The sequence below is a fragment of the Erinaceus europaeus genome, chromosome 12 (assembly GCF_950295315.1).
Source record: "Erinaceus europaeus chromosome 12, mEriEur2.1, whole genome shotgun sequence".
NCBI lineage: Eukaryota > Metazoa > Chordata > Mammalia > Eulipotyphla > Erinaceidae > Erinaceus > Erinaceus europaeus.
This window is the reverse complement of record NC_080173.1, coordinates 4,015,916-4,041,866: the sequence shown is the minus strand read 5'-3', so window position 1 is coordinate 4,041,866 and position 25,951 is coordinate 4,015,916. Positions and strand designations below refer to the sequence as shown.

General features: G+C 50.3%; 1 protein-coding gene across 2 annotated transcripts in view; it reads left to right on the top strand.

Moving 5' to 3' along the window:
- Positions 1-25,951, top strand: part of PRKCA (protein kinase C alpha) — a 362,209-nt gene that overhangs the window by 290,486 nt on the left and 45,772 nt on the right. For both annotated transcript variants that reach the window (XM_060202620.1, XM_060202619.1), the window contains exons 9-13: positions 14,136-14,273; positions 16,701-16,874; positions 18,574-18,665; positions 20,665-20,727; positions 23,006-23,144. In XM_060202620.1, the coding sequence (XP_060058603.1) occupies positions 14,136-14,273; positions 16,701-16,874; positions 18,574-18,665; positions 20,665-20,727; positions 23,006-23,144 (606 nt within the window). The remainder of the gene's footprint in view (positions 1-14,135; positions 14,274-16,700; positions 16,875-18,573; positions 18,666-20,664; positions 20,728-23,005; positions 23,145-25,951) is intronic.

Here is a 25,951-nt window from a genome sequence, read left to right as displayed (position 1 = left end):
TCACAGGGGTATAATTCCTCATAGTTCCCACCACCAGAGTTCCCTATCCCACCCCTTCCACTGAAAGCTTCCCTATTCTTTTCCCCCGGGAGGATGGACCAAAGATCTTTGTGGGGAGTAGAACGTGAGAGTTCTGGCTTCTATAATTGCTTCTCTGCTGGACACGGGCGTTGAGATGTGGATCCACACCCCCAGCCTGTTTCTGTCTTTCCCTAGTGGGGCAGGGCTCTGCAGAGGTGGGATTCCAGGACACATGGGTGAGGTCATTTACCCAGGGAAATGAGGCTGGAATCATGGTAGCATCTGCTCCTTGGTGGCTGAAAGGCTGCAAGATAAAAATCAGGACAAATTGTTTAATAAACAGAAACTCAAAAGGTAAAAACAGAGCAGATGAAATTAGAGGTCTCAGGATGGGAAGAAGCTAGGAAGTCTATCTTAGGTCTGTTCCACGGAGCCCAGGACTTTAGTAATTTTTTGCCTGAGCCTGAGAGTTAATCTGCAAGTGGACTAAAAGTATTGTCTGGGAAGATGATACCAGAGCTGAGAGAGGTGGCCGTTTGATGTAACGCCGAGCGCAAAGGAAGATGAGTGGTCTGAGAGCCCATGGCCTCCCCCAGGGCTCTGTTCTGGCTCCTATGCTGTTTAATATTTACATCAATGACCTCCCAGAAACTTCTTCAGGGAAGTTCATCTACGCCGATGACATCTGCTGTGCAACTCAGGCATCCAAGTTCGACATCCTCGAGGAAACACTCACGAAAGACATGTCTCTGATATCTGATCACTGTAAAAAATGGCGACTAATCCCTAGCACTGCAAAAACGGTATCATCTGTTTTCCATCTACACCATGCCTCGGCCTCGCGTGAGCTTAATGTGCAGCTTGGCGATACGAGAATCCGGCATGAAGCCCAGCCAGTCTATCTCGGCGTTACTCTCGATCGCACCCTGTCATTTCACGAACATCTCATAAAAACTGCAGCCAAGGTGGGCGCGAGGAATCACATCATTGCAAGACTGGCCAGCTCCTCATGGGGCGCGAGCGCTTCCACACTGCGATCATCATCTCTGGTATTATGCTATTCCACTGCAGAATACTGTGCCCCAGGATGGTTCCATAGCCCCCATGTCCACTTGGTCGATTCCAAATTATATTCCTCCATGAGGATCATTTCTGGAACCATCCATTCCACCCCGGTTCCATGGCTGCCAGTTCTTAGCAACATCGCCCTGCCAGATATTCGTCGGGATGCGGCATCATCTAAGTTCATTTCCCACGTCTACGCTCGACCGGACCTGCCAATATACGTGGAGATCTTCGCCCACCCTGTCCAATGCTTGACGTCTCGTCACCCAATCTGGTCCCCTACGCCTACACTGAACTTCTCTGTTCCAGACTCTTGGAAACAGAGTTGGCAGTCAGCTGAGGTCAAGAACAAACACCTCATCACAGACCCCTGCAAGCGTCCACCCGGCTTTGACCTAGCACGTTATGATCGGGCCCTCCTCAATCGCTATCGAACAGGCCATGGCCGGTGCGCAGCTATGTCCCATCGCTGGGGAGCCAGAGACGACCCGACCCGAACTGCCCCTGCGGCTCCAGACAGACTATGGCCCACATAGTCAACGACTGCCACCTCTCCAGATTCAAAGGAGGTCTCGAAACTTGACATCAGGCCCAACCTGACGCTGTTGACTGGCTACGGAAGAAGGGCAAACGCTAGAAGGAGAAGAAGAGCCCGTGAGACACACATGGGCGGATTGCAGGCCCGCGCCAGCCCACAGGCCCAGTCCTGCCTGCCGCCCGCTCTCGTCAGTCAGCTTTTCTTGGACCACAGCTGTGCTCGCTCACGTCTCTTGTCACACCACAGTGGTAGAGTCGGGTAGTCACAACAGAGACTGCATTTGCCTGGCAGATGGAGAAAACATTATCCAGCCCCTTTGCAGGAGAAGTTGGCCTGCCTGTGGCACAGAAGGGTGAGCAGTGACATCAGAGCTCAGAGACGTCATGGATGGAAGCTGGTCCCTTACCCTGCCTGAGCCTCAGCGTGACCAGGGCAATTTGATGAGCCTCTTGCCAAGCTCCCTTCAGATACTTGTCTCCATCACTTTTCACTGTGGTTAAAAGATCACATCCCAGGGGCCGGGAGGTAGCACAGTGGATTAAGCGCAGGTGGCGCAAAGCGCAAGGACTGGCATAAGGACCCTGGTTTGAGCCCCCGGCTCCCCACCTGCAGGGGAGTCACTTCACAGGCGGTGAAGCAGGTCTGCAGGTGTCTGTCTTTCTCTCCTCCTGTCTTCTCCCCTCTCAGATTCTCTCTGTCCTACCCAACAACAACGACAACCGTAATATTAACAACAACAGTAGACAACAAGGGCAACAAAAGGGGAAAAATGGCCTCCAGGAGCAGTGGACTTGTAGTGCCCCCAGACAGCGCGGCTTCGCACAGAGGAATGATCCCCGATGGGAGGGGAAGGATCTGGCGTCGTGCTTCAGGGGCCAGCTTGGAGGAAAGCAACGTCTTTCCACAGCCCAGCTCAGCGGCTGTAGGCAGTGCAGTATCTCAGCTGGTACCTTGTAGGGAGGTTGTGGGGATGTGGTGGAACCTGGCAGGGCTTGACCTGAGAGGTGAGTCCATCCTGGTGAGTCTCTCTCTCTACAGAGGGGTTGAGCAAAAAGGTGTACACAGGAACCTCAAAAGGTCACCGGCCATATAAGTCTTTCCGGCCTCACAAAAACATCTTGCATCATCCTGCCTCCTCCTCCTCTGGGAGCCCGGCATTCCTTAAAACATTAAGCCTGCTCCACCCTGCATTCCCCATACTATGGCTTGTCCTTTTATTATCTACATATCAATCTTCCGCTTTGTCTTACAAATGACTAAAGCTCTCCTTCCTGATGCCCCGCAGGGTATTGCTAATCCTACCAGTTGAACCCCTTGCAACAGTTGCTGGGGAGGTCCAAACCATTCCCGGCCCCCTTTGCCTTTCTCCACCCCTTTCCTAACCATGTACGGTATTGTCGATCCACTTCCGTTTCAGTCTTATCACTTCCGTGTCCCAAGCTGGAGGAGGGTGGGCGTGCAGAGTGGGAGGCTGACGCCAGCCATGGCGGTTTGCGCCACGTGGCTTAACCAGGTGTGCTACCGCCGGACTCTGGGGCGTTAGGATGAATAAAGATTTGAATTGTCCTGCCGCCACAAGCTTGGTTCCTGGGTCATCTCTCTCTCGTGCGCGCGCGACACTAGCCCGACAGTACCCAAGGCGAGTCAGACCTTCCCAGGACCCTTGTCTGTCCAACAGCCTCAGGTTATGAGGACCTCCTCGTGTAGAAGGAATACTACACGCATGAGAGTTGCTGGCCATTTGCCTGCAGTTCCTGGCCCCAGGCTGGGGGTGGGGGGAGGCAGGGAACTCCATTTGATAGGCAGACATGTTGACTATGGAGAAATTCACAGTCCCCTGCCTTCTGCCTTCAGCCTTCTGTTGCAGAAGACGATACCCCAAAAAAGTGCAGCAGAAAGAGGGAAGGAGGCCGGGTGGTGGTGCACTCCTGGTTGAGCGCTCACGTCCCAGTGTGTAAGCACCGGGATTCAAGCCACCAGTCCCCACCTTCAGGGGGACAGCTTCACGAGTGGTGGAGCAGGACTGCAGGTGCCTCTCTGTGCCTCTCCCGCTCTACCTCTCCCTTCCCTGTTGATTTCTGGCTGTCTCTATCCAATAAAGATAATTTAAAAAAATTTTTTTTAAAGATTTCTGGGGCGTGGAGGTTGTACTTATCTGAGAATCCCTGTTCAGCTCCACACAAAGTAACTTCTCTTCTGAGCCGGATCCCCAAACTGTGCAAATGTATGTATACGGTTTGATTCTGGCATCGAATGAAAAAATAGCACTTACCAGAAAAAACAACTGAAGAAAAAATGGCACACTTAGAAATTCCTTCCCCAGAGTTTGGCACATGGCCTAAGAGCAGGAAGAGAAGTTCTAGCTTTCAGGAATGAGATGACCTTGGCTCTGGTTCTCTCCCAACCCACTTGCTGTGACTTTCCAGGTCAGATTAACATGTCTGGCCTGGAGCACTGGCTTTTGCTGTGTGCTTACCTCTCATGTGATCCTTCGTATCAGCAGTCTACCCCAGGGACTGCAGGGCTGTTCATCCCGGGAAGGGGGTAGATAGCATAATGGTTATGCCACGAGACTCTCATGCCTGAGCTTCCAAAGTCCCAGTTTCAATCCCCAGCACCACCATAAACCAGAGTTGAGCGGTGCTCTAGTAAAGAATTTTGTGTATCCACATAGTAACCCAAAGCAGAAATAGCTTAAGTGTCAGCTAGTAGGAGCATGAAACAGGTAAGAGTCACACAGGAGGCTGTTGTACAGTCTCCAAGGTCAAGTGGTCACACAGTGCTTTGAACAGAAAAGAGTTCACATTGCAAAAAGGAGAGAAGCAGGTCAAAACTATCTAACAGCATATATCCAGTTAGAGCATACAGTCAGAAAGAGAAGGGTGACTATGGGAAGATCTCACTCACAAACAGAGGCTGAGAAACAAGATCAGAAGAGAAAACACTATGCAACTTGGACTAGAGTTTGTGTGTTGCACCAAAGTAAAAGACTCAGTGTGTGTGTGTGTGTGTATGTGTGAGTATGTGTGTGTTAGAGTGTGTGTGTGTGTGTGAATGTGTGTGTGTGAATGTGTGTGTGGTGTGTGTGTTAGAGTGTGTGTGTGAGTGTGTGTGTGTGTGTTTGAGTGTGTGTGGTGTGTGTGTGAGTGTGTGTGTTAGAGTGTGTGTGTGTGTGTGTGTGTGAGTGTGTGTGGGTGTGTGTGTTAGAGTGTGTGTGTGTTAGAGTGTGTGTGTGTGTGTGGTGTGTGTGTGTGAGTGTGTGGTGTGTGAGTGTGTGTGTGTGAGTGAGTGTGTGTGGTGTGTGTGAGTGTGTGTGTGTGTGAGTGAGTGTGTGTGTGAGTGTGAGTGAGTGTGGTGTGTGTGTGAGTGTGTGTGTGGTGTGTGTGTGTGAGTGAGTATGTGTGAGTGAGTATGTGGTGTGTGTGTGAGTGTGTGGTGTGTGAGTGTGTGTGTGTGAGTGAGTGTGTGTGGTGTGTGTGAGTGTGTGTGTGTGAGTGAGTGTGTGTGTGAGTGTGAGTGAGTGTGGTGTGTGTGTGAGTGAGTGTGGTGTGTGTGTGAGTGTGTGTGTGGTGTGTGTGTGTGTGTGAGTGTGTGGTGTGTGTGTGTGAGTGTGTGTAGTGTGTGTGTGTGTGAGTGTGTGTGTGTGTGTGAGTGTGTGTGTGTGAGTGTGGTATGTGAGTGTGTGTGTGTGTGAGTGTGTGGTGTGTGTGTGTGAGTGTGTGTGGTGTGTGTGTGTGAGTGTGTGTATGTGTGTGAGTGTGTGTATGTGTGTGTGTTAGAGTGTGAGTGTGTGTGTGGTGTGTGAGTGTGTGTTAGAGTGTGTGTGTGAGTGTGTGTGTGTGTGTGAGTGTGTGTGGTGTGTGAGTGTGGTGTGTGTGTGTGTGCGTGAGTATGTGTGAGTGAGTGTGTGGTGTGTGTGTGAGTGTGGTGTGTGTGTGTGAGTGAGTGTGTGTGTGAGTGTGTGGTTTGTGTGTGTGAGTGTGTGGTGTGTGAGTGTGTGTGTGGTGTGTGTGTGAGTGTGTGTGTGAGTGAGTGTGTGGTGTGTGTGGTGTGTGTGAGTGTGTGTGGTGTGTGTGTGGTGTGTGTGTGTGTGAGTGTGTGTGTGTGTGAGTGTGTGTGTGTGAGTGAGTATGTGTGAGTGAGTGTGTGGTGTGTGTGTGAGTGTGTGGTGTGTGAGTGTGTGTGTGGTGTGTGTGGTGTGTGTGTGTGAGTGAGTGTGTGGTGTGTGTGAGTGTGTGTGTGTGTGTGAGTGTGTGTATGTGTGTGAGTGTGTGTATGTGTGTGTGTTAGAGTGTGTGTGAGTGTGTGTGTGGTGTGTGAGTGTGTGTTAGAGTGTGTGTGTGAGTGTGTGTGTGTGAGTGTGTGTGGTGTGTGAGTGTGGTGTGTGTGTGTGTGCGTGAGTATGTGTGAGTGAGTGTGTGGTGTGTGTGTGAGTGTGTGGTGTGTGAGTGTGTGTGTGGTGTGTGTGGTGTGTGTGTGTGAGTGAGTGTGTGGTGTGTGTGAGTGTGTGTGTGTGAGTGTGTGTATGTGTGTGAGTGTGTGTATGTGTGTGTGTTAGAGTGTGTGTGAGTGTGTGTGTGGTGTGTGAGTGTGTGTTAGAGTGTGTGTGTGAGTGTGTGTGTGTGAGTGTGTGTGGTGTGTGAGTGTGGTGTGTGTGTGTGTGCGTGAGTATGTGTGAGTGAGTGTGTGGTGTGTGTGTGAGTGTGGTGTGTGTGTGTGTGAGTGTGAGTGAGTGTGTGTGTAAGTGTTTGGTGTGTGTTTGTGAGTGTGTGGTGTGTGAGTGTGTGTGTGAGTGAGTGTGTGGTGTGTGTGTGTGGTGTGTGTGAGTGTGTGTGGTGTGTGTGTGGTGTGTGTGTGTGAGTGTGTGTGTGTGAGTGTGTGTGTGTGAGTATGTGTGAGTGAGTGTGTGGTGTGTGTTTGTGAGTGTGTGGTGTGTGAGTGTGTGTGTGGTGTGTGTGGTGTGTGTGTGTGAGTGAGTGTGTGTGGTGTGTGTGTGTGAGTTTGTGTGTGTGAGAGTGTGAGTGAGTGTGTGAGTGTGAGTGAGTGTGTGGTGTGTGTGTGTGAGTGTGTGTGGTGTGTGTGTGAGTGTGTGTGTGAGTGAGTGTGTGGTGTGTGTGTGTGGTGTGTGTGTGTGAGTGTGTGTGTGTGAGTGTGTGTGAGTGTGTGTATGTGTGTGAGTGTGTGTATGTGTGTGTGTTAGAGTGTTAGAGTGTGTGTGAGTGTGTGTGTGGTGTGTGAGTGTGTGTTAGAGTGTGTGTGTGAGTGTGTGTGTGTGTGTGAGTGTGTGTGGTGTGTGAGTGTGGTGTGTGTGTGTGTGCGTGAGTATGTGTGAGTGAGTGTGTGGTGTGTGTGAGTGTGGTGTGTGTGTGTGAGTGTGTGTGTGTGTTAGAGTGTGTGTGAGTGTGTGTGTGTGGTGTGTGTGTGAGTGTGTGTGTTAGAGTGTGTGTGTGAGTGTGTGTGTGAGTGTGTGTGTGAGTGTGTGTGTGGTGTGTGTGTGAGTGTCTGTGTGAGAGTATGTGTGAGTGTGTGGTGTGTGTGTGTGAGTGTGGTGTGTGAGTGTGTGTGTGGTGTGTGTGTGTGTGTGTGTGTGAGTGAGTGTGTGTGTGAGTGTGTGGTGTGTGTGTGTGAGTGTGTGTGTGTGTGAGTGTGGTATGTGAGTGTGTGTGTGAGTGAGTGTGTGTGTGAGTGTGTGAGTGTGTGTGTGTGTGAGTGAGTGTGTGGTGTGTGTGTGTGGTGTGTGTGTGAGTGTGTGGTGTGGTGTGTGTGTGTGAGTGTGGTGTGTGTGTGTGTGAGTGTGTGGTGTGTGTGTGAGTGTGTGTGTGTGTTGGAGGGAGGGTTCAGGTCCTGCAACATGACGGCAGAGAAGGGCCTAGTGGGGGTTGTACTGTTATGTAGAAACTGAAATGTTACAGATTCCAACTACTGTATTTTACTGTCCACTATAAACCGTTAATTCCCCCAATAAAGGGGGAGAGCATACCAAGGGAGATAGCTCAACTGGTAGAGCACAGGACTGAGGCTTCCAGTTTGGTTCCCTGGTGCTGCATGTACTAGAGTAGTGCTCTGACTCCTCTCTGTCTGTCTGTCTGTCTCTCTCTCTCTCCTTTCTCTGCCTCTCATATGAAAGAATTAAATATTTTTTAGGAGCATACAAAGAGAAAGGACTGGAAGTAGAAGCCGCTCGAATGTGAATACCTCTTAGTGATGAGATGATGAGGGCCTCGAGTTTATTGCTCCAGGCCTATTGACTTTTTAAGCAGAGGTGCCTTCCCAGCGAGCAGTGTCTGTTGAGATCAGACGAAAGCCGTAGCTCTGCCTCGTTAAAGGAGACGCAACCAGCAGCCGCCACACGCTCCTTGTTAAAAAACTCTTTAAACGTTTATTTAGTTGATTTATTTATAAAATAAAAAATAGAAAATGTCAACAAAATCATAGGATAATAGGGGTACTATTTCACACAGCTCCCACCACGGGAGTTCCATAGCCCCTCTGCTCCATTGGAAGCTTCCCTGTTCTTTATCCCTCTGGGAGCAGGGACCCAAATCCTTTATGGGGAGCAGAAGGCCGGAGTTCTGGCTTCTGTCATTGCTTCTCCACTGGACATGGGTGTTGGCAGGTGGATCCACACCCCCAGCCTGTGTCTGTCTTTCCCTAGTGGGGCAGGGCTCTGGGGAGGGGAGGTTCCAGGGTCAATTGGTGAGGTAGTCTGCCCAGGGGAGTCGGGTTGGCGTCATGGTAGCATCTGCAACTTGGTGTCTGAAAAAGCATTAAGATCTAAAGAACAAGAAATTGTTTAATAATCTGGAACCTAAAGGCAAGAATATAGCAGCTGAGATTTGGGGTCTTCATTTTGGAAAGAGCTAGTAGGTCTATTTTAGGTCTATTCCAAGGAGCCCATGATGTTGCTAATTTTTTGCCTGTGCCTGACAGTTAGCATGCAGGACAGCCAGTTTTTTTCATCTGGGTTGATGGTGTCAGGGTTGGAAAAATGACTAGAAAACTGGATCAGGGCAGAGAGTAGCTCCCAAATCTGGGGAAAGTGTATGAATACCATTAACGGTAAACCGCATCTATTTGATCTGGGGCCCGTATTCAGTGCAGCAGCTTGTGTAACCTCTGCATCCCTGTAGGTCTGAGCTCACATTCTGTGGTCACGGCTAGAACATTCTAGGCTGCACCCATTGCCAGACCCACCTCCTCGAGTGGTGGAGGATTTTGTTCCAACCTTCTTTCGGAGAATGGGGCAGCCCCTACCGCTGTCGATCCACATTGAGGTCAAGGTCCTATGTGGACCCACAGAAGGGTCCATGATGTTCCTGATCACACACGCCTTTCACTCACTCACTCACTCACTCACTCACTCACTCACTCACTCACTCACTCACTCACTCACTCATCCTGAAAGACTGTGAGGACTGGGGACCTTTCCTGGGTACTGGATCTACACCTGACAACAGAGCAGTGGAGGGAGAGAGATTTAAAGAGCCCGGAGAGAAGAACAGAATGGGGAGTGAGAAGAGAGTAGGAGTGACAGCTCTGGAAGGGGCTCTGGGGTCCAGAGCGTCCGCTGAGCGGGAAGAGAGGGGGCTGGGGCCCTCTGTCTGGCTCAGAGGAAGCAGAGCTTGCAGAGGCCTTGACCCAGTGTAGAGGCTGACAGGTCACTTACTCAGCGGTGGGCGCTTTATCTCTCTGGCTGCGCTACCCAGGAAGCCACACTGCCCATACAGTAGCACCAGCTTTAGCCCGTTGCCCTGGTTACTGGGCAGGAGACAGTAGATGTCATGACTCCGGACTTGTTAGAAATAAAGGCACAGGCCATGCTCCCATCTAAAGGCATCACTGGAAAATGCCTTCCCTTTGCGGCTTGGCTTTCTCCCCCGAAAGCCATGGGTCCCTCCTAGCCAGTGTCTTAGTGGGTGCAGTGGGTGCATGAGACCATTTTCCTCTCAGTTGCGATGCTGTGCTGTGGTCCTTGGGTGCGTAAGGCCGACCTACTCCTGTTTCTCAGGCCCAGGGGTACGGAGCAGCCCTGTACACACCATCTTGTGTTGCCTGGGTGGTTGCGATCAACACTGAGCACGGAACATTTTCGTCATAGGAAAAAAAGCCAGGGGACTGGGCGGTGGTGCGCCCGGTTAAGCTCACTGAGTACGAAGCACAAGGACCCCCACACAAGGATCCAGGTTTTTGAGCCCCTGGCTCCCCACCTGCAGAGGGGACGCTTCACAAGTGGTGAAGCAGGTCTGCAGGTGTCTCTCTGTCTCTCTCTCCCCTCCTCAATTTCTCTCTGTCCTATCCAATAAAATGGAAAAAACAAAACAAAACACTTAGCCGCCAGAAGCAGTGGGTTTGTAGTGCTGGCACCAAGCCACAGGGGGAAAAAAAAAAAAGAAGCAAAACCCCATGCATTTTTATATTAATAAAAAAAAGAAGGAAAAAACATCACATCTGTAGCCTCTCACTCAGACCTATACTTTGTCTGTGTGCCTTTGGTGTCTGAGTCACAGAAAGAGCCTGCCGCTGTCAGGCTCATCTCTCCACACTGTATAGCCATCTCCAGTAAATGCTATATATAAAAGCCACGTCTTACTTTTTCAGATTGACTTTAGTTTTGAATGTTTTATTCACTTATCGGAAAGAGAAAGGAAGTAAAGGGAGCTGGAGAGGAAGCCACGCCGGCAGTGCCACTTCACTGCTCAGGAAGCTTCCCCCTGCAGGTGGGGCCAGGGCTTTGAACCCAGGTCCTCACACACTGCATGCAACATGTGCACTCTACCAGGAGCACCACCACTCGGCCCCAAGACTTGTTTCCTTAGAGGCGGGTGTGGGGTGGGAGAAGACAGAGAACACCAGAGGTTCAAGCCCCCAGTCCCCACCTGCAGGGAGAAGCTTCATGAGTGGTGAAGCAGTGCTGTGGGTATCTCTTTCTCTCTCCTTCTCCCAGTCTCCTTCTCGATTCCTTTCTGTCTCTGTCCAATAATAATAATAAGTTATAAAAAGACACACATGTCTGTTCTCAGCAGATTGTCTGTTGGAGAAAGAACGTGGCCTTTCTCTCTCTCTAGTCATCCAGTTATCTTCAGGATGACAGACTTGACAGAAAGCGAATGTGCCGTCTTCCAAGAAAACCTGTCAGACTAGCTCATGTCCAACTCAAAGTGCTTCTAGTATAGAGAGCCATGTGAATGGCCCAGGAGTTAGTTGGTGCAGTGGGTAAAGCATTGGACTCACTGGCACAAGGTCCTCAGTTCAATCCCTGGCAGTACAGGTACCAGAGTAATTTCTGGTTCTTTCTCCCTGTCTCTTTCATAAGTAAATAAATAAATACATAAATAAATAAAATCTTTAAAAAATAAAACCTTAAAGGCCACTATGAGAGGGAGAGAGGGAGAGAGAGGGAGAGAGAGAGACAGAGAGAACCATCTGAGGGTCTTGCCAAACACATGTGTTCCGGATTCAGTGGCTCCCGGGGAGGGAGGGAGCTGTGTTGGTGCAGCTGGTCGGTGGGCCCCATCTGAGTAGCCAGCCAGGATGGAGATCGAGAGCCATCCAAGCGACCGGTCCTTCAGAAGAGAGCTGCTTCCTAGTCATCAGTGCCCGAGCCCGCCACAGATACGGGCGGAATGAACGAACAAGTGTTTTGTGAGCAAGAACCCTGGGTCAGGACTCTGCATAGAAATCTCAGGGGAGGGGAGGGGAGGGAGGGAGGGGACCGAGTGAGTTCTCGGCGTGCGCCATAGTCAGAGACGGCAGGGCAGGCGGTCAGGCCAGCACGCCTGAGGTGAGCAAAACTGCGCCACCTGGGTCTTGTCTCGCTTTGTTGTGCCTGCTGCTGGGTCCAAGTCCAGCTCCCACCACACTGAAGGAAGCTTGGGTGCTCTGGTGTCTGTCTGTCTGTCTGTCTGTCTGTCTGTCTGTCTGTCTGTCTGTCTGTCCATCTGAAAAAGCAGGCCTCAGAACAGTGGAGCTCCAGTGACAGCAAAAAAAGATAAATTCAGGAGTCGAACTATGGTGGACCTGAAGAGCAGAGACGTATGTTACAGTGTGCAAGGGTTCAAGACCCAGCCTCCACCTGACAGGGAAAGCTTCACAAATGGTGAAGCAGGTCTGCAGGTGTCTCTCTGTCTCTGTCCCTCCCCTCAATTTCTCTCTGTCTCTATATAAATAGTTATTGTTATTATTATTATTATTATTTTGCTGGGGCTCAGTGCCTTCACGACGAATCCACTGCTCCTGGAGGCTATTTTTTCCATTTGTTGTTGTTGGATAGGACAGAGAGAAATCAAGAGAGGAAGGGGAGATAGAGAGATAAGAGATATGGGGCCTGGGTGGTGGTGCACCTGGTTGAACGCACATGTTACAATGTGCAAGGACCCAGGTTCAAACCCCAGTCCCCACCTGCAGAGGGAAAGCTTTGCAAGTGGTGAAGCAGTGTTGCAGGTGTCTCTCTGTCTCTCTCCCGTATCTACCACCCCCTTCCCTCTCAATTTCTGGCTGTCTCCATCCAATAAATAAATAAAGATATTTTTAAAAAGTTAAGAGAGAGGGAGAGACAGACAGACACCTGCAAAACCTGCTTCACCAATTGTGAAGCGACCCCTTACAGGTGAGGAGCTGGAGGCTTGAACCCAGATCCTTGCACAGGTCCCTGCACTTTCTACTATGTGCACACGTGTGACCAGTGAACTAGAGCTTGAGTTTGGGTACTGATCAGCACGGGGCATCACCAGGGATTAAGCTGTCCCTGAGGTCACCCCCTGCCCACCCTCTCCTCCTCGACTTTGCATCTTGGGGAAGCATTCTCCTCCTGTTCCTCCTCCTCCTCCTCCTCCTCCTCCTCCTCCATCTTTATCTCTGTCTCTGGGGCTGGAAGTCCCCTTTGGCCACTACCCTGGTGCGTTTTCTGGCTGTGCTGTGCCATGTGTGTGTTGCTTTATCCTGATGCTTTCTTGGGTTTTCTGAAATCTCTGCAGTTAGTCCATCAGCCTCAGCTTTATCCCCAGACACAGACAGGCTTTGTTTGCACTCCCACTGAAGTCTAAATCACGTTCATGACAACCAGAGTTAAGTCAACAGTAGGTAAGCCGTGATAGGCAGGCCTGTCTGTCCTGCTGGCATTCGAGTTGTCAAGTGATCCATAAAAAAGCTCAGAGAGACAGAGAGCCGGGCGGTAGCGCAGCGGGTTAAGCACACGTGGCGTAAGAATCCCGGTTCGAGCCCCCGGCTCCCCACCTGCAGGGGAGTCACTTCACAGGCAGTGAAGCAGGTCTGCAGGTGTCTGTCTTTCTCTCCTCCTCTCTGTCTTCCCCTCCTCTCTCCATTTCTCTCTGTCCTATCCAACTACAATGCCATCAATAACAACAATAATAACAACAACAATAAAACAACAAGGGCAACAAAAAGGGGAAGAAGCTCAGAGATGCAGCCTCCCCTCCCACGTAGGGGACCTGGGTGCCAGTCCCCAGGACCACAGGGACCACCACACACAGCACCAGCGGAAGCTTTGTGAACAGTGGAGCAGTGCTGTAATGTCTCTCTTGTCTCTCTCTGCCTCTATCTCCCTTCCTTCTTCTCTGTCCCTCTCCTATCAGAAATTAAAGGGGGAAAAAATTAAAAGAACTCCATATCAGCTGTGGAATTTGTGCCTGCCCAAGGCCCTGGGCGGGCAAAAAAAAAAAAAAAACCATATAAATGCTGCAAGGAGGAAATAGCCAGCCCAGGGGTGCGTGACGTCCTGCAGTCACGGGTGATGGCACAGCCTGCAATTGCTGGGGAGAGAGGGACCCACTGGCCTCTGTGCCCCTGTGTGTGCACCGAGTCCTGCAGTGACTAGTGACTGCTGCTTCACAGGGGCCTGGCCCCTCCCGCCTACAGTCCAGTGAGGAAGAAGGAGCAGTAAGCCCAGGGAAAAAGTGCAGGTGTGGGGGCCAGGTGGTGGCGCACCTGGCTGAGCGCACATGTTACGGTGCGCAAGGACCTGGGTTCCAGCCCCCAGTCCTCACCAGCAGGGGGAAAGCTTTGCGAGTGGCGAAGCAGGGCTGCAGGTGTCTCTCTCCCTCTCTCCGTCTCTCCGTCTCCCCCTTCCTCTCGATTTCTGGCTGTGTCTATCCAATAAATAAAGGTGGTAATAATAATAATAATAATAAAAGAAAGTCTACAGTTTCTCTTTCATGGTCATGTCAGCGCACTGTGTCTGAGCACCGTTTTCCTCAAGCAGTTAAGTATGCCACCCTGAGTTAGAATCGGCCTGTGCTTGGCAGGGGCCCCTGTGCCTTGATTCCTGGTTAACTGTGCAGAGTTGCCTCAGAATGGACAAAAGGCAGACGTTGCCCTGAGGGAGGAGGGGGCGTCATCTCTGAGGTAGGGCCAGATAGTTTATCGCCCTCAGGTTTCCTTCCCTCACTCCATCCCACCCCCAAGCAGGCATCAAGTTCAGCGCCAACATGGCGTCTTCTCTCACACTTTTCTCTGGGGCAAGCGACCGTTTTCAACTATGTGCTTGTCATTTTAGAAAGCCAAGCTCGGCCCTGCTGGCAACAAGGTAATCACTCCTTCGGAAGACCGGAGACAACCTTCCAACAACCTTGACAGAGTGAAGCTCACCGACTTCAATTTCCTCATGGTGCTGGGGAAGGGGAGCTTTGGAAAGGTAAGGGGGAAGTTGACGGGGCAGCTGGGCTTCTGCAGAGAATGTGGGAGTGGGCCCACCTCTCACTACAGTTTCCAGGGCCCGCCGGTCATTCACTGTCCCTAACTGTCCCCAACACACCTGTCTCAGGTGTTTCCTGCTGTACTTTGTTGAGGACAACAACTCACCCTGTGTCACAATTAAGTAAGTGTGGAGTAGTGTGGGTCCTCTAGAGTCTTAGTGGAATGATTCATTCTCACAGAAAAGGGCTGAGCCTCGGGGTCATGACTGGTCAACAATTTGTTTGGCTTTGTATGCTAATTCTCTTGTCAACCACCAGGTTCCAGATGCCAGCAGGATGCCAACCAGACTTCCCTGGATAGATAACTCCACAGTGTGTCCTGGAGCTCTGCTTCCCCAGAGCCCCACCCCACTAGGGAAAGAGAGAGGCAGACTGGGAGTATGAATCAACCACTCAATGCCCATGTTCAGCAGGGAAGCAATTACAGAAGCCAGACCTTCCACCTTCTGCATCCCACAATGACCCTGGGTCCATGCTCCCAGAGGGATAAAGAATAGGAAAGCTATCAGGGGAGGGGATATGGAGTTCTGGTGGTGGGAATTGTGTGAAGCTGTGACCCTCTTATCCTATGGTTTTGTCAGTGTTTCCTTTCTATAAATAAAAAATTTAAATAATAAAAAAAAATAATACACTCTTATCACAAATATATATATATATATAAGGGCTGGGGAGATAGCACAATGGTTACACAAAAAGACTTTCATGCCCAAAGCTCCAAAGTCCCAGGTTCAATCCCCTCACCACCCTAAGCCAGAACTGAGCAGTGCTCGGGCAAAATCAATCAGTAAGTTCACCACTACAGAATCAAATGCTGGCTTGTCGTAATCCTATGTAGTAATGAAGAGATACTGAACTAGGCTTCTCCGAAATCAACTGGCAGGGCCAGGTGGTAGCACACCTAGTTGAGTGCACGCATAACAGTGCTCAAGGACCCGGGTTCAAGCCCCTGGTCCCTACCTGCAGGGTGGGAAAGCTTCACGAGTGGTGAAGCAGGTCTGCGGATGTCTCTCTGTCTCTCTCCCTCTCATCCTTTCTCCTCTCTCAATTTCTCTCGGTCTCTATCAAATAAATAAATAATATTTAAAGAGAAGTCCACTAGCACCTCTGACCCAAATCTCCTGGTAAATCCAGGAAATGGATTCTAGCCCTGCCTTTTCCATTGTTATTTCTGTCTTGGCTCCTGACTTGTAAGAGTCGTGGTAGGGTCAGTCACATTCTGCCCTGAGACTGCCCCTGAGAAAGCGGGCATAGTTCAGGTCTCACCTTCCCCACCCCAAGGTGGCATATTCCTTCCTGCAGCCACTATGGCACCATCATGTGGTGGTAGCCAAGAGTATAGGAATCTTTTTATTGTTGTTGTTGATTAAATAATAATAGGCGAGATTATGAGGTAACGGGTACAATTGCATACAGTTCCCACCACCAGAGTTCCACGTCCCATCCCCTCCATTGGAAGCTTCCCTATTCTTTATCCCTCTGGGAATACGGGCCAGAATTCTTTGTGGAGTGCAGAAGGTGGGAGTTCCGGCTTCTGTAATTGATTCTCTGCTGGACATGGGTGTTGGCAGGTGGATCCACACTCCCGGCCTGTCTCTGTCTTTCCCTAGTGGGCAGGGCTCTGGGGAGGGGAGGTTCCAGGACACATTGGTGTGGTGAAGTCATCTGCCCAGGGAAGTCAGGTTGGCATCATGTAACATCTGCAGCTTGGTGGCTGAAAAAGCTCTGAGATATAAAGCAGAACAAATTGTTTAATAATCAGGAACCTAAAGGCCAGACTAGAGCAGATGGAACTACGGATCTTATTGTGAGAAGAAGCTAGTAGGTCTATTTCAGGTTTAATAATCAGGAACCTAAAGGCCAGACTAGAGCAGATGGAACTACGGATCTTATTGTGAGAAGAAGCTAGTAGGTCTACTTCAGGTCTATTCCAAGGGGCCCATGACTTTACTAATTTTTGCCGAAACCCAACAGCTACCATACAGGTGGGCTAAAGATATCATCATCTGGGGAGATGGTGTCAGAGTTGAGAACAGGTCTAGAAAGCTGGATAAGGGCAGAGAGTAGCTCCCAGACGTGAGCAAAGTGTGTAAATACTGTTAACTGGGAACCCCATCAGTCTGACAAGGGCCCATGTCTGTTCAAATTTAGCACTGCCTTCACCTCTCTCTAACATAACAGCAGAAGTGCTGGAGGGAGGTGGTTTGCAGTCACATCACAAGATTCCACAATAAAAAACAAGGGGGGGGGATGTTGTGGGCCTTAGCACATCTGCACCACGTGCCTGAACCCGTCGCCACCCAGCCCTGCTCAGCGCAGAGCCTCCTGTCTGCCCAGAAGCTTTCAGGCTGCCCTTCCTCTGCCCCCAGGTGATGCTCGCCGACAGGAAGGGCACAGAAGAGCTATACGCCATCAAGATCCTGAAGAAGGACGTGGTGATTCAAGATGACGACGTGGAGTGCACCATGGTGGAGAAGCGTGTCCTGGCCCTGCTGGACAAACCCCCCTTCTTGACTCAGCTCCACTCCTGCTTCCAGACCGTGGTAAGCGCTGGGGTGGGCTGGGCTGGGCTGGGCTGGGCTGGGCTGGGCTGGGCTGGGCTGCAGCTCAGTTTAGGGCGCCCCTGGGAAGCAGCCCTGAGCGAGGTGTCCGCAGGGTCTGCCTCAGCCTCCCTCATGTGCGGAAGCTGGAGACAGCTGAGCCACGGGGACAGCTCCAACCTTGGCTTCTCCACTAAGCAGAGGTTGCTGGGGACAGTGTCCCAGGCTGTGCGACTGGTAGATTGGGACATGATGTCTCCTACTCAGAAGCTCGATCATTAACTGCATAAAACTCAGCACACATGAGTAAGTTGTAGTCTAGATACACAATGGAAAATGGCTCAGCTGTTTAAAATGGTGAATTCGCCTTCTTCACCTCATCTTGGATGGAGTGTGAAGGAATCCTGGGAAGTGAGATAAGCCAGAAAGAGAAGGATGAATATGGGATGATCTCACTCACAGATGGAAGTTGAGAAATAAGAACAGAAGGGAAACACAAAGCAGAACTTGGGCTTGGTTGGTGTATTGCACCAAAGCAAAGGACTCTGGGGCAGTGGGGGAGGGTTCAGGTCCTGGAACAGGATGGCAGAAGAGGACCTAGTGGCGACTGAATTGTTATGTGGAAAAGTGGGAAATGTCACACATGTACCAACTATTGTATTTGACTGCCGACCGTAAACCATTAATTCCCCCAATAAAGGAAAAAGAAGTTGTTTTGAATTCAGGCAACATTTCTATCCTATCAGGCAGTGTTATAAGACTTCAGGGCAATGGGGGCTGGGAGATGGCACACACACTGCTGATATCCTTGAGGAACCAGACTGGAGACCTTGCCCACCAGCACCTGAGAGCACCATGCCCAGTGGAAGTTTCATGAGGGGCAGAGCAGTGCTGAGGTGTCTGTGCTCCTCTGCCCCTCCCTTCTCTGACTGCCAACCTCTGCCTGGAAAGAAGCATGAAAAGGAGAGGAGAGGAGAGGAGAAAGAAGGGGAGGGGGAGAGGGAGAGGAGAGGAAAAAAAATGAGAAGAAACCTAGTAAAAATCCTAGTCCTGGCTTTTTTTCTTTCTCTCTTTCTTTCTTTCTTTCTTTCATTTAAAAAAATAATGATTTAATACTGATTTATAAAATTACAAGATAACAGAGGTATAATTCCAGACCATTCCCACCACCAGAGTTCTGTGTCTCCATCCCCTCCATTGGAAGCTGCATCAGTTCCAAGGTCCGGAGCTCACACGGACCATTTATAATTCATGAGGCCAGCCTAACTCACAAGATTAGCTTTCTGAGCTTGCAGTTAAATGCATCACTGCGGCATGCCTCCAGGGCACTGCAGACCAGAAGCATCCATTAAAATTAAGTGATGGGCCCACGTGGATGCTTCATGTTGCCCTGGCTTAGAAACGCACAAGTGCGGGGCCGTGGCTCTCAAAGGAGCCTCTGTAACCGGCAGGGCCGAGCAGGCCGACAGAGAGCCGTGACTCCAGGGTTACAGGATGACTTCCGAGTGCCCAGGCCTTCGAGAAGGAGGGGCTGCTACTTGCTCTTCACCACTGGGGAGCATCTTTCTGGAGAGTTCTGCCGAGCAGTGCTGCCAGCTCAGCCCGCCTTTCCCTGACGAGAAGGCAAAGCAGAGGCGGTGCAGGGGGGGGGTACCCTCTGCCCTTGGAGACACCCGCTCACGTGCTGACCCTCATTCCGCAGGACCGGCTGTACTTTGTCATGGAGTACGTCAATGGCGGTGACCTCATGTACCACATCCAGCAGGTCGGCAAGTTCAAGGAGCCGCAAGCAGTGTGAGTATCTGGGGTGTTCAGTTTTTGTCACCCCCCCCCCCAGTCTTGGAGCTAAGGCGGCACAGTACTCAGTTCCACTGAGAACTGGGGCTAGGTGGGTTATGCAAGTGCTGGTGTGTGCTGGTGCCAGTGGGGGTGGGGAGCCAGAGATCTTCCAGGTGGGGCCCCCTTCCATCTCAGGGCAGCCTAAGGAGGGCTTTGTCCCACATCCTGCAGAGGGGGGCGCTGGAGTAGCCGCCATTCCCGCCCTCCCGGACCGCGTGGGCCGCTGATTTCTGAAGTGAATGTCTACTGAGCACCACAGTCACCAGGCATGGGGAGTGTGGACAGAAAGGTGGCTCCCTGCCCTGGAGCTCAGCCTCTGACCCTGGCTTGGGGAAGCCATCTGGCAGTGAGAATGAGTTTCCATATCAGCTGAGGAGGGATGGGACACTGAGCCAGCCTCCCACTGGGGGGAGTGGGGCAAACACATTCTTTGAGGCAGTTATAAGGTTTATTGACTTATTAATAGAGAGCACGAGAGGTGAAGGAGAGACAGAGAGGGTATAAGATGGTGTTAGGGATTCAGCATATGGCCTGTGAGCCTTTGGCATGCAGGTTGATTCTTTAATGGGCTGAGCTGACTCCCTGGTCTGGCATGCTTTTTTTTTTAAAATATTTATTCCCTTTTGTTGCCCTTGTTGTTTTATTGTTGTAGTTATTATTGTTGTTGTTGTCGTTGTTGGGTAGGACAGAGAGAAATGGAGAGAGGAGGGGAAGACAGAGAGGGGGAGAGAAAGACAGACACCTGCAGACCTGCTTCACTGCCTGTGAAGCGACTCCCCTGCAGGTGGGGAGCCGGGCTTGAACCGGGATCTTTATGCTGGTCCCTGCGCTTTGCGCCATCTGTGCTTAATCTGCTATGCTACCGTCTGACTCCCACTGGCATGCATTTTTTTTTAAAAAGCCTAATTAAATTTCACCTGCTGTTTTCACAATCGTAACAACAGTTTAATTGTCTAAAGTCCAATTGCAAAGTCATAATCCTTATATAGTCTATTCTAGATTCTATATAGCCTATCAGGACTTGGACTAAACTCAGCCTGTTTACTTTTGCAAAATAACATTTCATGGAAGCACAATTCCGTACATCTTCTTATTCAGAACTGTGACTTTTCTTTTTCTTCTTCTTTCTTTTTTGTTCATTTTATTAATGACTTAGTATTGACATACAAACTTATAAGATAACAAGGGGATAATTCCATGTGGTTCCCCACCAGAGTTCTGTGTCCCCACTCCCTGCACTGGAAGCTACAGCCATCCTTTTAAGGTCACGAATATGGGCTGACTACGATTTCTAGAACTGCTCCTCTCTCTTTATAGATATTTGCCCCTTTTTGCCCCATGGCCCCATCTTGTCTTTCTTTTTTAAAATATTTATTTATTCCCTTTTGTTACCCTAGTTGTTTTTTTTGTTGTTGTTTGTTTTGCTTTTGTTATTGTAGTTATTATTGCTGTCGTCATTGTTAGCCAGAGAGAAATGGAGAGAGGAGGGGAAGACAGAGAAGGGGAGAGAAAGATAGACACCTGCAGACCTGCTTCACCGCCTGTGAAGCGACTCCCCTGCAGGTGGGGGGCTGGTGGCTTGAACCGGGATCCTTACTCAGGTCCTTGTGCTTTGCGCCACGTGCACTTAACCTGATGCGCTACCACTGCCCGACTCGCCATCTTGTCTTTCTTTGTAAGTCGCACCTACACCTGTTACTACAAGAAGTACTTATTTATGGACAGATCAGAAGCCATCTCTTTGATTTTTTTTTTTTAGCTGTATCACCCCTGGGGTGTTGGGGAAATAAAGTGGCGGAGAAGTGCAGAGGGCTGTGTGGGCAGGTGCAGGGAGATGCTGGCTCTTGCTGGGCCGAGTCTCCCTTCCTCTCATCTCGTTCATGCCTGGATACTCGAGGGTAAAATATATGCAAAGAAACAAGCCAGAACCCTGAAGGGTCCCTTTGTCTTGCAGGTTCTACGCGGCAGAGATCTCTATCGGCCTGTTCTTTCTGCATAAGCGAGGAATCATCTACAGGTGTGTACGCAATGTCAGCTCTGCGCCAGCCACACCTTGGAGGGTTTGCGAGCCCTCTGTGGGCCTGTGGGCTCCAGGCGTGGAGGTGGTCCCCCCCCAGAGGCAACGGAAGACCTGCGGGCACCCACCTCGCTGTGCAGCCTGCAGACAAAGCAGGGCCGCTGTCTGACTTGTGACCTCAAACGGTCCTGAGGCTCAGTCCCATTTCCCAGAAGAGAGCCTGCTCTTCTCTCCTCCAGGGCGTCCTCCCGCTGACTATTCTTTGGGAGGGAATCTGAGAACGATAAAGCTGAATTTCAGGGAGCGCCCATGTTATATAATGTGCAAGGACCTGGGTTCGAGCCCCCAGCCTCCCCCCTGCAGGGGGGACAGCTTTGCAAGGGTAAAACAGGTTTCTCTCCCTCTTTATCACCACCTTCCCTCTTGACTTTGGACTGTCTCTATCCAATAGATAAATAAAGAGAATAAAAAAAAATCTGGGAGCCGGGCGGTGGCGCAGCGGGTTAAGCGCAGGTGGTGCAAAGCGCAAGGACCCGCGTAAGGATCCCAGTTCGAGCCCCCGGCTCCCCACCTGCAGGGGGAGTTGCTTCACAAACGGTGAAGCAGGTCTGTAGGTGTCTCTCTTTCTCCCCCCCCCACCCCGTCTTCCCCTCCTTTCTCGAATTCTCTCTGTCCTATTCAACAACAACGGCAGTAATAACAACAATAATAGCAATAACAAGAAGGGAAAAATGGCCTCCAGGAGCAGTGGATTCATAATGCAGGCACCAAGCCCCAGCAATAACCCTGGAGGGGAAAAAAAAAATCTAAAATTAAAAAAGCAGAACAAAACTGAATTTCTGTGCTAGGCGTTTAGCAGGAGGACTTGAGGGATGGGACGGAGGCGAGGGGAACCTGGTGGGGTTAGATTCTTGTAGCTGTTAACAACAAGGGAAGGGGTGCTGAGGAAGGAACACTTGTCTTGCTGTGCAAACTAAAGAGTAATTAAAAGGAACATACGGCAGCAGGAGAGTGAGAAGAACTCATGTGTGAACCAACCAGACTGATTCCAGTTCCCTGCGTGTGCAGAGTTGGTTGTGAGCTGACCCCTCTACTCAGGATCCTCATAAATCAAATGACCAGACTCCTCCCAGACCTGCTGAATCAGGTTCTCTGCTGATTTGCGGGCGGAACTCTAGCTGGAACTGCTAGTTCAGCCATTTATTCTTTGATCTAGTGTACAATAAAAAGAAAATCTTTGGGGGTCGGGCGGTGGCGCAGTGGGTTAAGCGCATGTGGCGCAAAGCGCAGGGACCGGCATAAGGATCCCGGTTCGAGCCCCCGGCTCCCCACCTGCAGGGGAGTCGCTTCACAGGCGGTGAAGCAGGTCTGCAGGTGTCTGTCTTTCTCTCCCCCTCTCTGTCTTCCCCTCCTCTCTCCATTTCTCTCTGTCCTGTCCAATAACGAATTGCGTCAACAAGGGCAATAATAATAACCACAACGAAGCTACAACAAGGGCAACAAAAGGGGGAAAAAATGGCCTCCAGGAGCGGTGGATTCATGGTGCAGGTACCGAGCCCAGCAATAACCCTGGAGGAGGAAAAAAAAATCTTTGATTTATTAATTACTGGGTTGAGACAGAAAGAAATTGAGAGAGGAGGGAGAGAGAAAGAGACAGAGAGACACCTGGAGCCCTGCTTCACCACTCGTGAAGCTTCCCCCCTTACAGCTGGGGAACCAGGGGCTTGAACCCGGGTCCTTGTGCACTGTAATGTGTGCACTTAACCAGGTGCACCACTGCCTGGCCCCAATTTAGTATGCATATTGTAAGAACCTTCTGTGTACCAGGCACTACATTAAGAGATTAAAAAATAAAGGGGCTGGAGGTGGGTGGTGGTGCACCTGGTTGAGTGCACGTGTTACAAATGCACAAGGACCCAGGTTCAAGCCCCTGGTCCCCACCTGCAGGTGGAAAGCTTTGAAAGTGGTGAAGCAGGGCTGCAGGTGTCTCTCTGTCTCTCTGCCTCTGTATATTTCCCCCATTCCCTCTAGATTCCTGGCTGTCGCTATCCAATAAATAAGTAAAACTAATAGAAAATTAAAAAAAGAGAGAAGGGAAGCCTTACTCTCACTTTTAAAGAAGACTGACCCAAACCACACGAATGCCTAGTCCTTGCTGCTCTGCGACTCACCCCTCACGGTCAGCCTGCCGTCCAGATGACAGCCAGGTGGGTCTCCTGCCCGGCCGCCCGCTAGCTCCCTCCCGAGGAAGCAGTGGCACTCTTGTGCTGCCTTGCAGGGACCTGAAGCTGGACAATGTCATGCTGGACTCAGAAGGCCATATCAAGATCGCCGACTTTGGGATGTGCAAGGAGCACATGATGGATGGAGTCACGACCAGGACCTTCTGTGGAACCCCGGACTACATCGCCCCTGAGGTACGAGCCCCGCCTCTCTCTGCTTTCTGCAGCTGCAGCTGCTGACTGCAGGCACTACCCCCCCCCCCCCCCCGTGTGGTCTGATGTCATCAGTGAACCACCAAGTGCTGGTGCTCACGTGGAGTGTCCCCAACCAGGAGAGAAGCCACTGGCTTCTCCATCACAAGTTCTAGGGGCTCTGTGATGCAGTAAGGGCACCAGGAGAGATCCTAGTAGGAAGCTCTAGTTTATTCAGGGTGAAACACAAGGCTGTATAGCAAACAGAACAAAGGACATTTTTCACATATGTCAGAAATGACAGGTTTCTTAAAGGTCAGCTTGTCCCTGTAGTGGGGAGGGGCAGGAATGACAAGAATTGATGTGAAACCAAAAGGCCAAGGCAGTTGTTCTCCATGTGGGCGTCTTAGTCATCCAAAGGTATTAAGGAAAACATAGTGGCTAAACCAGTAGAACGAGATGAAACAGAAAGAGGCAAGACTCGATGTGAGTCACAGATATCAAAGGCAAGGAAACAGATGTGCGGGTCTCACTGCCAAGCACTGTCAAGGCTTGTGATTGAGTGTGTTCTCGTATGTGATCAAAAGGTGAAGTTATAGTGAGCGTGTGAACTTTGAGTGACTATAGTGGACTTTGAGTGAATCCTCAAGGAGGCTGCCATTTGGCCTGCTGCTAGCGGGGGACCTAAGTGTGAGAGGCTTGTAGGCTCTCTGTGGGCTTGAGAGACTAGCAAGGGGAAACTGAGTCTGGGAGGCTTTCCCTCTTAACTCATCCCTATACGGGAGAGGCTGACAAGTGGGGTGTCTTTCCAGACCTCCATCTAAGGATGGGAGCGCTCCCCTAACCTCTACCAAGCTTTCACACAGTCCCACACGCCAGGTCAGCGCGCGGAGCCCCAACCTCCATGTGGGCTAAGTTTGACGGAGTAGGGAATACCAAAAGGTGAAAGGACAGTTCAGCAAACACAGGAAGGATGTGTCTTGTTTTGTGGGATTTTTAATCTTGTTTTGTGTACTTTAAGCTTGTTACTTGGTAAATCTTTTTTTTCTTTAGTTTTTTTTTTTTATTAGTGATTGAATAACGATTAACAAGATTGTGCGATCACAGGGGTACAATTCCACACAGTCCCTAGCATTGGGGTTCTGTGTCCCATCCCCTCCATCCTTCCCTATTCTTTATCTTTTTTGGTCTATACTCTAGGAGTACAGACCAAAATTCTTTTTTGGGATACAGCAGGTGGGAGTTCTGGCTTCTGTCATTGCTTCTCTGCTGGACATAGGTGTTGGCAGGTGGATCCACACCCCCAGCCTGTGTCTGTCTTTCCCTAGTGGGGCAGGGTTCTGGGGAGGGGAGGTTGTGGGACACATGGGTGAGGTCGTCTGCCCAGGGAAGTCAGGATGTTGTCATAGAAGCATCTGCAACGTCGTGGCTGAAATACATTAAGATATAAAGCAGAACAAGCTGTTTAGTAATCAGGAACCTAAAGGTCAGAATAGAGCAGGTGGAACTAAGGATCTTCGTGTGGGAGGGAGCTAAGAAGTCTGTTTTAGGTGTGTTACAAGGGGTCTGTGACTTTAGTAATTTTTGCCGGAGCCTCATAGCTACCATGCAAGTAGATTAAAATTATTGCCTGGGAATATGGTGTCAGAGTTGAGAGCAGGACTTGTCCTGATCACAATTTAAGAAACGGAATGGCAAGGGCATCTGGCTTATGAAAATATTCTGTGAGGAAAAACTGGGTCAGAAGGTGGTTCCAGTGTTGGCTCTCTCGCCAAATCAGAGTAACTAGTACTCAAAATGGCATGTTGGAGTTGATCATGGTGTTTAATTGAGGAAGAGCCTGTCTGTGTGGTTAGAAGCCGGATGTGCTGATGGTGGTGGCCACACTGCTCAGTCAGTCATAACTCACACGAAGTCATCTCTTCCTCCTTCCTAAAGCCTCCCACTTGGCACGGATGGATGATAACTCTTGCCATCTTGTAGCCATCTCTGTATGTGCACACATCCTGGTTCCCACACTGAGCTCCCCCAGGGGGAAAGTCACTGGCTTGAGAAGCTGTCCTCAGCAGGCTTCGTGTCTGCTGTCAGAAGCTGTTATGACATCTGCTCAGCAATCTGACCACGGCCTTATCTAGGAGGCAGTAGTCACTTACGGCAGGAAAGACGTGAGCTTGGTGGCTGGGGAGACGGCTCAGCCTGGAGGACACTTGTTTTGAACCCCAAGTTCAGTTCACGGCACTGAACTGAATAACCAAATGGTGCTCTGGTCGGTCTCTCTCTCTCTCTCTCTCTCTCTCTCTCTCTCTCTCTCTCTCTCCCTCCCTCCCTTTCTTTTGTTAAATATGTAAATATCCTCAGAAAAAAACTAAAACCACAATGTCAGAAATAAAACCAAATCAAGTTTCCATTCTAACTCAGGTTACGGGTTATGGGGCCTCGGCAAGTCACCCAGCCTCTCTGAACCCTTGTTCCTTAACTCAGGGGTGAGTTAAGGATGATAGCATCTTCCTTGGCAAACTGTTCTGATGGCAAAAGTCCCTGACAAAATGTTTTACACCTGAGAGACATTTAATAGTCATGATTTCAAAGGGGCAGCCAATTCTCTCTTACTGGCTATTACTTTTATTATTATTATTACATTTGTGATGTTCTAGACATGGAGAGGACACGGATTTAGAAATTTTATCTGGAAATTTAAATTCTGAATTGCATGTGGCATGTTGAGACTTTTTTCACCAAAAGAATTCACAATTAAGGGAGTCGGGCGGTAGGTAGCGCAGCAGGTTAAGTGCACGTGGCGCAAAGTGCAA